The 12241-nt window shown below is 44.5% G+C and overlaps 2 protein-coding genes across 2 annotated transcripts in view; one reads left to right on the top strand and one right to left on the bottom strand.

The window, feature by feature from the left end:
• LOC310789558 (NLR family CARD domain-containing protein 3-like) overlaps positions 1-12241 on the top strand; it is a 708349-nt gene that overhangs the window by 415427 nt on the left and 280681 nt on the right. The gene's annotated exons all lie outside the window — the stretch shown is intronic.
• The window catches only part of LOC310789523 (nephrocystin-1-like), a gene marked incomplete at its 5' end in the record, with an annotated part of 62579 nt that overhangs the window by 12638 nt on the left and 37700 nt on the right, over positions 1-12241 (bottom strand). The window contains 4 exons of the mRNA XM_083651159.1: positions 598-674; positions 2998-3080; positions 3209-3319; positions 4547-4621. Of these exons, the coding sequence (XP_083507285.1) occupies positions 598-674; positions 2998-3080; positions 3209-3319; positions 4547-4621 (346 nt within the window). The remainder of the gene's footprint in view (positions 1-597; positions 675-2997; positions 3081-3208; positions 3320-4546; positions 4622-12241) is intronic.

Raw genomic sequence — 12241 nt, 5'->3', positions numbered from 1 at the left:
ATGATTCATCTTCAGTGCATTAAAGCAACAGCTCACCCTAAAATCCAAAACACATATTCCCTCTCTCCTGTAGTGCTATTTATCCCTCTATATATCATTTTGTGTTATTTGCTTGAGTTTTGGAGATATCGGCTGCAGAGTTTCTGCCTTCTCTTCAATACAATGGAACTGGATGGCATGGCACTTGGCGTGTGCTGCTCAAAGTGTCAAAGAAATACATTTGAAAAACTCAACAGCAATGTCTCTTTCCAGAAATCATGACCCGGTTACTCAAGATAATCCACAGACCTTGTTATGAGCAGTTTCATGGAGGAACTATGTTCTTTTGGCCGAACTACACCCGCTAGCTGCTAGCTATAGTTCCTACATGAAAAGAAAATAGTTCCTACATGAAACTGTTCACAACAAAGTCTGTGTATTATTGTACTTGTAGGTAATGATGATAATGTTTGTGTATAAGGACCACAACGGAAATAAGTCTGCGACTTTTTGTGCTATATTGACATTTTTATGATGTGTAACGTAATTTGTCATGTATTATATCAACTGTCCAATAAACTAAACTAAAGAATGATGAGCTCTGCTGCTCCTTCTTACCTCCTCTGGTTACTGAAGCCTCCATCGCTACGTCTTTCTCATAGGGAGTGCCACCATTCACTGGCAGCTCATAGGTCCTACACACAGAGAGTAGATCAGATCAGATCATAGGTCCTACACACAGAGAGTAGATCAGATCAGATCATAGGTCATACACACAGAGAGTAGATCAGATCAGATCATAGGTCCTACACACACAGGGTAGATCAGATCAGATCATAGGTCCTACACACAGAGTAGATCAGATCAGATCATAGGTCCTACACACAGAGAGTAGATCAGATCAGATCATAGGTCATACACACAGAGAGTAGATCAGATCAGATCATAGGTCCTACACACACAGAGTAGATCAGATCAGATCATAGGTCCTACACACAGAGTAGATCAGATCAGATCATAGGTCCTACACACAGAGAGTAGATCAGATCAGCTCATAGGTCCTACACACACAGAGTAGATCAGATCAGATCATAGGTCCTACACACAGAGTAGATCAGATCAGATCATAGGCCCTACACACAGAGAGTAGATCAGATCAGATCATAGGTCCTACACAGAGAGTAGATCAGATCAGATCATAGGTCCTACACACACAGAGTAGATCAGATCAGATCATAGGTCCTACACACACAGAGTAGATCAGATCAGATCATAGGTCCTACACACAGAGAGTAGATCAGATCAGATCATAGGTCCTACACACAGAGAGTAGATCAGATCAGATCATAGGTCCTACACACAGAGAGTAGATCAGATCAGATCATATGTCCTACACACAGAGAGTAGATCAGATCAGATCAGATCATAGGTCATACACACAGAGAGTAGATCAGATCATAGGTCCTACACACAGAGAGTAGATCAGATCAGATCAGATCATAGGTCCTACACACACAGAGTAGATCAGATCAGATCATAGGTCCTACACAGACAGAGTAGATCAGATCAGATCATAGGTCCTACACACAGAGAGTAGATCAGATCAGATAATAGGTCCTACACACACAGTAGATCAGATCAGATCATAAGGGCGGCACGGTGGCGCAGTGGTAGCGCTGTCACCTCACAGCTAGAACATCCTGGGTTCGATTCCCATGCACCTGGGATGCTGTGAGCACTGAAGGAGTGCGTGCCTGTCTGCATGTCCTCGAGTGCCCACCGCCCGGGTGGGGTTGTCAAAAGGGCCTTTCTGTGTGGAGTTTGCATGTTCACGCCGTGCCCCCTGGGGGTTTCCTTCATATAGGAACCCCTCAGCAAAACATGCAATATCCTGGTTGCTGATGTGGTGCCTCCTCTGATCACTCGGGGCACCTGTTCGGAGGGAGGGGAACTGGTTGGAATAGCGTGATCATCCCACGTGCTATGTCCTACCGGTGAAGGATCCCCTGTCAGGTGAAAAGAAGCGGCTGGCTAACTGCCCATGTCTCGGAGGAAGCATGAAGCCAGTTTCGGCTCTCCCCAGATCGGCAGAGGGTGGAGCAGCAACCAGGATAAATACATTTAAATTAGCACTAATGGGGGATAAAAATGGGATACAAAAAATAGGGGGGGGATCTGATCATAGGTCATATAATATACACACAGAGTAGATCAGATCAGATCATAGGTCATATACACACAGAGTAGATCAGATCAGATCATAGGTCATATACACACAGAGTAGATCAGATCAGATCAGATCAGATGCAACTTTACTACGTCAACAGGGTCAGTGCAGCACCAAATAGAAATAGGATACAGCAAAGAAAAAAAGATTATATAATTTAGAGCAATGCAAAGAGGTTGTATTAAATGCAACCAACAATAATCAAGTAAAATATATGAATGAACAAATATGGTGCATGTGTGTGTGTGTGTGTGTGTGTGCGTGCGTGCGTGCGTGTGTCTCAACAGCTAGAACAGACCATTTCACAGCTGGGCTACAGGTGTAAACTTGTAGTTTTCATAATTGGTAGCCTAGGTCATGTCCATAAGCTGGTTATGAGAGGCTTTCAGATGGCTGGTCTCCCAAAGAGAAGGGCCAAGCAGTTAGCGAGATATTGTTCTGCTATTATCGGCAGCCGCTCAATATGGAGGAGGAGCTGCTTTTTGTGAAGTGGATACTGACCTCTATCTTGCATTACAGTATAACTGTATATATCAACCTGCCATGTTATCATCCTGTGTGTTTCTTATGTGTATGCATTATTGTGGTTGCCATCTGGGCACTCATGTAACTGACTGACTCCCAGCATTTGACTGCACTATTACGGTTTATGTCCTTTGCATACTTGTATTTATGTGGACATAAATAAATATTTAAAATGTGCGTGTGCGTGTGTGTGTGTGTGTGTGTGTGTGTGTGCGCGTGCGTGCGTGTGTGTGTGTGTGTGTGTGTGTGTGTGTGTGTGTGTGTACCTAGCGGGGAGTGGATTTCCGGTGTCGTCGGTCAGTTTGAGGAAGGCCCAGCCACAGCTCAGGTCTCCTCTCTCTCCTGTCGACTAAAAACACACACAGCTCATCACACACCAGCGCTTCCCATACACACACAAGTCAGATGGACAAATTCAGCTTTTCTGTGTGCGCGCCTGTGTGTGTGTGTGTGTGTGTGTGTGTGTGTAAGCCTTACATTCCGTATAAAGGTAACTCCCAGTTCAAAGAGGATTCCCAGGTCAGGCGAGTTAGAGCTGCAGCGCAGAAAACAGTCTCCGTCTAGGAGGGTGGGCAGGACACCGGTCATCTGGAACACACACACACACACACACACACACACACACACACACACACACACACACACACACACACACACACACACACACACAAACACTTAAGTCTGCTTTCACTTATGGGACGGTCATGGCATGTACACTGTAGAAGGAATCATCAGTCAGATAAATGTGAAGTCATGAACAGCGCTGGGTATCCAACTTCCATACTTTTATGGCAGGGTTCCCCAAATAGTGGCCACACATTTTTCGCCGGCAACATTTGGTGCCAACATACTTCCATGCGTCTTTCGTAGATGAGATCAACACATTCAAACCACAGCATGATACTTAGGGTTACTGTAAGCAGGGTTTTATATTGGGTTTGAGTGCAGTCTCTGTCACCTGAGGTAAAGAAAGAGAGCAGCGTGGACTGAGATGATGGTGTGGTCAACAGAAGACTCTGTCACCTGAGGTAAAGGAAGAGAGCAGCGTGGACTGAGATGATGGTGTGGTCAACAGAAGTCTCTGTCACCTGAGGTAAAGGAAGAGAGCAGTGTGGACTGAGATGATCGTGTGGTCAACAGAAGAGCTTCTGTTGCTAAACAGCTGCTGGCTTGAACATCCTCCAGTTTGGTAATACTTTGTACTTCAATGATTTTGGTTTCATTGCAGTGTGGGATTTTCTGTCGACGTCCAATTTGCCGATGCCTTCCTGCTCTCATGCCCGACTGCCGATACCGATGTATCCCACATCTTTTTATTTATTTATGTATTAATTTATTTTTTCTGCCTGATTTCGGGGAGCATCGGGTTTCTCCTGGTGCGGAATTGGTGCGTGTCGTGCCTGATTTTGTGTGAACCTAAGTTGTGCTTCAACTTAGGTTAAGTAAGTCATGCTGGCGTGCACACCCTCACACCGGGGATTACTGGCATCGAATAGCTAGTCAACCATGGAACATGTGGGCGTAATTGGGGCATCATTGTTCCGTCGTATTGGCAGGGATGTTTCCCTGTGCCTCCCTAATTAATCATACATCGATGATTATTGTACTGTAACGTGGGGCGGGAGGGGAGGGCATTGGACGCCACATGGGTGGGAGGGAGGGATGAACTTATTTTGATTTATTTTGATTTGCTCCTAGGTGGGATTATATTATTCTTTGTGTCTGTCATTGCGATGTCTGTTGCTTTTCTTCTTCTTAAAAAAAAAAAAGATAACAAAAAAAGAAGCATTTGTGTGGACTCCTGCCTCTTCATACCCTGGGAGAGAAGCTCCAGGTCTTGGGGCTCTTGGAGCTGTAGGTCGCCCTCACCGTGTGGATGTTACTCAACACCTGCAACACAAACACAGTCCCTTCACTATGAGACAGAATGTCCAAACAACATCAGCTAGAACTAGAATGACCGCACCACAGATATATGCCTCCGCCAAACAAGTGAGCAGTCGACATCCATGTCTGTCCAGACTTGGACTTTTGAGTCAAATGTGAAGAAATTCCGTCAAGGCGTTACTGAGATATGGCGTTAACCCTAGAACACTAACGTCAGGTGATTTTCACCCTGACAATTGAATTCACGTGATTTTCATTGTCTTGCTGCTGTCTGAGGTGGGCGGGTCCTTAGGTACCTTCAGGATGCTCACTGACGTTATTGAATGTAGGTTTGTTTCCCTGCTCCCATTCATGGTTTTTTCTACCGGCTACGTGTTCGGGTGATTTTCACCCGACGTTAGTGATAGAGGGTAAAATATCTTCGGGTTAGGGTTAATGGTATTGTGGTGACTTTTTTTTTTTTTTCACCACACAAGTCCCATGAATGGGTGGACCGAAGGAGAAGTTGGGAGCTCCTGTTTTTTGGGGGCGGGGGATTTTTTTACAACGATTACCTCATTTTTCCCGAATTTGACATATTTTTTATAGTGTCCCCCATAATAAACTTCTTTGTGTTTTTTGTGATATTTCACATTTAAAAACAAAAGAAGAGTACCTCAATTTGCCATGTATTGTTGTACTTTAAGATATTTTGATGAGAAGTATGTTTTATGGGGTATATTGCATCGGGTGAAATACACCCAACGTTAGTGATGGTGTGACTTTAAATCACGTTAGTGTTCTAGGGTTAACAAGCTCGAAAATGGCGTTTGTGAGTTCACAGTGACCTTGACCTTTGAGGACCAATATGTAATCAGTTCATCCTTGAGTCAAAGTGATGTTTGAGGCAAATGTGATGAAATTCATTCAAGGCCTTCCTGAGATATCGCGTTAACAAGCTCAAAAATGGCATTCGTGACAGAGACAGTGACCTTCAACTTCAACCTTTGACCACCAAAAGGTAATCAGTTCATCCTTGATTCAAAGTGGACGTTTGAGCCAAATTTGATTAAATTCTGTCAAGGTGTTCCTGAGATATCGTGTTAAGGAACATCAGAGGAACGTACGGACGGGCAACCTGAAACCATAATGCCTCCGGCTCGGCTAACGCTGGCGGAGCCATAATAAAAATGTAGGCCTGCGACTAATGATTATTATCAATTAATTACTGTTTCAATGAATCGATTAATCATTTAGTCTACAAAATCTTTAAAAAAAAAGAACATCACAAAAGCCCCCAAAAGTGACTATTCAAATATCTTACTTAGGCCATGTCCACACGGAGACGAGTTTAGGTGTATCCGCTAAAGTTTTTTGTCATATAGACGTTTCGTCCAGATGGAACCGCGTTCTGGGACTATACGTTCTGGGAGTATACGCTAATTTTTCAAACCGGGTCCCAGAGTGATTAAATCTGAAGACGCCACCCTTGCATTTCCGTGTTTACAACCCATACGCATCTTTCCTGAAACGATGACGCCATAGCCCCACCTCTCTCCACCAGCAACAATAACAATCATGGCAGTAGCTACTGAGCCTGTTGGGGATCTTGCAGCAAAATATAATGCTCCTCTATTACCACCGTCAGCAACAAGTGGACACGGAGAACAGCGTGTACAACATCCTCAGGGCTCCACACAGCTGACTCTTCCCATCCACCCCTCCCCTCCCTTCATCGGATATTTCCCAGAAGGCTTAGCGGCGGCTAAATTTTTACAATAACACAAACAAAATCAGGCTTAACGTGTTAGATAGAAATTATATTTATTTTTAATACAACATGCAATTCTGGAATATTTTAATATTGGACAAAATGAAATGAAATGAAATGTAAACCCTGAGTGCAACCGACATACTCGGCTTGCCCTATATATAGCCCTCGTAAATACAACGTGAATAGGGAAGTGAGAGGTTTGAGGAACACACGGTTGCACTGTGATGTCTGTGATATCCGCTGGTGTCCACTCCACCAAGACTTTAGCTTACTTGACGCAACTTTTTCAATAAAAACACATTTATGCCATGAGTTTATATAATGTATATTTATGTTGCATCATTTAGCCTGTGCTGTGATGTGCAGGAGCGGCCAATATGCTGGGATGTGTTTGCAACATGTCTAAAGATCATGGAAGTGGATGATATCAGGAACGTCACCGATAGTTAACGTTCTATATTGTAGGCTACAGGGAGACCATCAGCCCTGCTGAACAGCTCTGCATTTGCCTGTATAGGTTTAATCATTTTATTCATCGACATGGCAAACCTCCCCGCAAAGCCAAGGGTTTAAGCTGCTCGCTACAGATAGATACACATTATAGACTGTGCGCCCCTAGAGGTTGTATGCCATTATTGACGAGATTGTCTTATTATCTGTTATTCTACAGCGGTTTCAGTGGTTTCATGTGGATACACACATTTCTTGAAACGATTCCATGTTTATGGAAAACTTTTCTGAAACGAAAGAAAAAAAGATCGCTTCCGTCTCCGTGTGGACATGGCCTTAGTCTGACCAAAAACCAAAGTTCATTCAAGAACACTCAAGTCATAGAATTAACCATTTATTGCATAAATGAATATCATGCATACAATTATGTTTGGCGTTGAAGACTCCGCTCTTAGAATTAATTTAATATTTAATTTAATATTTAATTAATTTAATTCTCCCTGAACTCGGCTCAGCAGCATGCTACGCCGAGCAGGGAGCGCAAGCAGAATCCCCCATGGGAATAAAATATTCCAGATACATTTAAACCATAGAAATTAAGAGGGAGCCTAAAAGCAAGACATGGAAACATGTTCATTTTTTGAGCCATGCAGACTCCAGAGCTACAATACATGATAGCATTTGCATTTGATCTAAAAGGTGGAGGTTGGGGTGGAGGTGGCAAGCGTTTGCCAGCAGCCGCACGATCCGCCAGGATCCAGTAAGGTGGGGAACAGATCAGTGAGTGAAAGGCTGCCCTATTTAAACGGACCGCCTTGATGTGAGAATGACTGTGATTGGAGAATTGGTTAAACGGTGAACCAAACAGAGGCTGTCAGCTGGTACAGCTGGGGCGTCGACTATGACATCATGTCTTGAATGAACTAACGCAGGCTTCATTTCATTCAAGAACACTCAAGTCATAGAATTAACCATTTATTGCATAAATGAATATCATGCATACAATTATGTTTGGCGTTGAAGACTCCGCTCTTAGAATTAATTTAATATTTAATTTAATATTTAATTAATTTAATTCTCCCTGAACTCGGCTCAGCAGCATGCTACGCCGAGCAGGGAGCGCAAGCAGAATCCCCAAACAACGGAACTCGACAACGCCAAGCATGAAACGCCCATGCGAATGCATCAGCCAGACTATAGAAGCTATGTGTAGCAGCAGCATGCTGCGGACCTCGGGTCACCTTAAAAAGAGATACACCGAGTAACTCAAAAGAGGCCCATACTATAATTAAGTGAATTACCTATGTGTGGCAGTATGCCACTGCCGACCTTTCAATTAAATAGATGTATGCTTACACCGAAGGTCATTCTATCATAAGTGAACCATTTTTAAGAACAAGCAGCATGAATGCTGCAGATAGGGGGAAGCAAGCCTGCGACCCTGAGCATGAATGCAATGAGATAGGAGGAAGCAAGCCTGCGACCTTGAGCCATGAGTGCAATGAGATAGGAGGAAGCAAGCCTGCGACCTTGAGCCATGAGTGCAATGAACCAGCCAAGTGTTCCAATATTAACACATTTATTAATCTTAAAGATCCGATGTATGAGCCGTCTCCTCAGGTGCCAGAGCCCATGGCTTTTTGAGCCGAGAGAATGTCATTAACTCCTGGGCGAACATAACGTACGTATGCTGCGGAAGACCATCTTCCCATCGCTTTCAGAGTGGCTGCAGGGACCAGTGAAGCAGCGGAGGTAGCAGCTCCGATGCGGAAGGAGTGAGAGGTGTACAGTGCCGGGGGAAGGCCGCACCGTTGGCAGAGGAGACGGAGACGGGAGGTGAACCATGATCTGGCCATGACCACTCTTTTATCGGTCAGGAACAGAGGCTCATCCTGGCTGGCATGGCGACGCCATTGGAGGTATCGGGACATAGAAATCAATGGACAAAACACAGTATTAGTTTGCGATATGACAACATGAGATCCTTTACGTTCCCTGTCAGTTTTAGAGTGTTTAAGGTAAATGGAGTAATAGGTTGCATAAACCGTGACATCTGACATGGAAAGATCGTGAAGAGGGTTAAACGTGTTTGAGCTAGATGTAAATTCCCCGCACCTAAGAAATCCATAAAAGGCTGTGAGGAATACAGTTTCTAATAAAGTATCGACATAAGGACCGAAACACCCCTGCCTAAGGTGAGAAACCAGTTTGTGAACTAAAGGAAGAGAGAATGGAAGGCGCTTATCCTGGCTTGCTGGAAACTCTTTTTTTAGGCCGTTGAAGAGGAGATGAATGGATGGGTTTCCAAGCAGCTACAGGCTGATGGATCTGCACATCTTAAATGAAACTGAATACCTGCTACAGATGCTTTGATAGAAGATGGATGCATTTTACGAGATTCAAAACAGTGGACAATAAATGCACATATCATGGAAATGTTAACAGGCATGACTGGGACAGAAAAAGCAGCACAAAAGGAAGTGAAGTGGAACCATGCGGAGTCATACATTTTTATTGTAGACTTTGCCAGTCCGAGACGCATGAACCTAGCAGCAGAGTTCATGTAGGACTGCAGATTGCTATTTAATCTAGCACCGTTTGATTGAAGGCTGGGCAACGCAGGCCCTGAGGTGCAGCATGGGGGCAGAGGGTTCGGAACTCCTGAAATTTAAAACGTGACAGAGAGTCAGCAATTTTATTGTCCAGCCCAGGAATGTGCGCTGCACGGAGAGTGAAATTCCCCATCACACATGACCATGTTAATTTCCTAACAAACCTGTTAATGAAAGGAATGGAAGAACGCCCTTTATTAATAATGTTAACAGTAGCCTCGTTATCACAAAACACGACAATCTGTTTCCTTGACCAGAACTTACCCCAAAGAATGGAAGCTATAACAATGGGATACATTTCTAGCAAAGCAATAGATTGGACATCTGCCGAAAGAGATATTAATTCTTTTGGCCAAACGTCTGCAAACCACTGATTATTGAAAACACCCCCAAAACCATTGGAAGGAGCCGCATCAGTATAGAATTTAAGGGCGACTGACGTTTCCGCATGATCATTATAGAAAAAAGATATGCCGTTCCACTGGTCGCATAGCAGAGACCAGAACTTTAAGTCTGACCTACAGCCCTCATCTAAGGTGACAAGATCATGGAGGTTATTTACAGATTTAGACAAGTCTAATAAACGGGAAATAAAAGATCTGCCTTGCGGAATAATCCTCATTGCAAAGTTGAGGTGGCCTAGTAACGATAATAATTCTCTTTTTGACAATGCCACCGCCTCCAGCGCACATCTCATAACTTGCCTAATTCTTACTAGTTTGTCTTGAGGCAGGGAAGCCTGCATGATGTTGCTATCTAAACGAATGCCTAAAAACTCAATCACCTTCAGAGGACCTTGAGTTTTTTCCGCCGAAAGAGGAACTCCTAAACGGTTAAAAACCTCTTTCAGCGCGTTGATACACCTACCTGGATTGGACTCGGGAAAATCTACCACTAAAAAATCATCTAGCAGATGAAGAACTAATGGCAGTTTACAATTATTTAATAGAATCCAACAAAGAGCTTCTGACAGAGTGTTAAATATACAGGGGCTACTGCGACAGCCGAAAGTTAGTCTGACGGAAAAATACATTTTTCCCCTCCATTTGACACCGAAAAGGTGCCACTGCGATGGATGGAGCGGCATGACTTTAAATGCATCTGTGATATCTGCCTTTCCTAGCCATGCACCTTTACCTGCCTTTTTAATGAACTGGATCGCGTTGTCAACAGTTGCATAAAATAAAGAGAATGGCGCCAGAGGAATAAGGCTGTTGATGCTTTGAGCACTATTGTCATGAGGAGCTGATAAATCTATGATTAAACGCTTTTTACCAGAGTACTTCCGAGTTGCTATTCCGATAGGATTGATACGGGATTTAGGAAAGGGGGGGCTATCGAAAGGCCCAAGCATGTAGCCTTTCTCTACTTCCTTAGCTAGCAGCTTATCGACTACTTCTGGTTCCTTCATAGCAGATTGCAGATTATCACAGACATAAGACATTTTAGGCAGAAAACATAGCCCGGCAAAAAACCCTTGAACAAGACCAGTCATTAAATAATTGACAAAACAACGATTTGGATGCTTTTCCAGTGCTCTCCCCAGTTCTGGAACGTTGACTGGAGTAGAAGGTTTAATGTTTTTTACTTCTTTCGCACGGCTCTGGGATTGCGGCGGGGACACGCGGACCGGGCATGTCCGTCTCCGCAGTAGCTGCAAGCATGCATATATTTACAATTTATATATTTGCATACATTCTCATTGAAGTTTATACAAAGCGGTGTCTGAATGGATGACACGTTATTATATTTATTAAACTTAGAATTCACCTTCTCGCCAGATTCTTTTTTAACAGCACTGGACTGAGTCACAGTTCTGGGGCAGAGACTCAACGTGTGCGAAAAGGACCCGCACACAGCGCAAGAGAGAGCTTGGTGCCCTGTGAACAGTCTGCTGATAACAGCCAGATCCACCACGGCCCAGTCTAATCTCTGGTTGAATTTCTGAATGTACATGGCTGCCTTAGCAGAGAAAGACTTGTGGTATTCATAGAAATGACTGCCGCCATAAGACAGTGCCAGATCTGAAATGATCGCCAAATATGTGTCCAGCTCAAATCTACGTTCTGGGTACACCTCACATATAATGTCCCTGAACACCCCGAAAGCCACATTGAACTCAGCCATGGTCAGGATTTTAGACAGCCTCGGATCGCTTTCCTTCAGGATGACTGAAACCTCCCCGAAATCGACCACACGTCTGTCAGAGGTCTCATTTGAACACAGAAGAATTTTTACCAAGTTAATGTCGTTACCTGCCAGGATCTGACTTCTCAGCTGTGGAGAAATAGCCGCCGCAGGCGGAAAGAACGGTACTCCGGCTGGAGCTGCAGGGACTGCAGATCCCAGGGATCTCAGCGGCGTGACGTCAATCGGAAGCGCCGGAGGTGCGCCGGCTGTCGACTGTGACCATGGCTGTGACGTGGACGGAGCGTGGAAGGTTCCGAAGAGCAGAGATGATGACGGCCCCGGAATCGCAGACACTGGGATGGGATCCGAGCGGTTCTCCAGAAGCTGGAGACGGGCATCCATGCTGCCGATGGACGACTGGATGTTGGCTAGGGCGACGAGGACCGGGTCCTGGACTGCTGGCTGCTGGACTCGGGCTCTTTTTGGAGGAACGTTAATGATAGGCACCTTAGCTTGGGCAGAGGGCCCATCTGCGGCATCAGCGCTAACGTTGGCAAGAGGGCAGTTATTCTTTTTTGCTTTGCGTTTTTTAGCAACTGGTGTGGCCAGAACATCTCCGGCTCTGAGATTATAGACAAAAAACTCAAATAATTCTTCATGGGAAAGGCCCAAAGGCGC

This window comes from Poromitra crassiceps, assembly GCF_964638095.1.
Source record: "Poromitra crassiceps genome assembly, chromosome: 14".
NCBI lineage: Eukaryota > Metazoa > Chordata > Actinopteri > Beryciformes > Melamphaidae > Poromitra > Poromitra crassiceps.
This window is presented reverse-complemented; position numbering and strand designations above follow the sequence as displayed.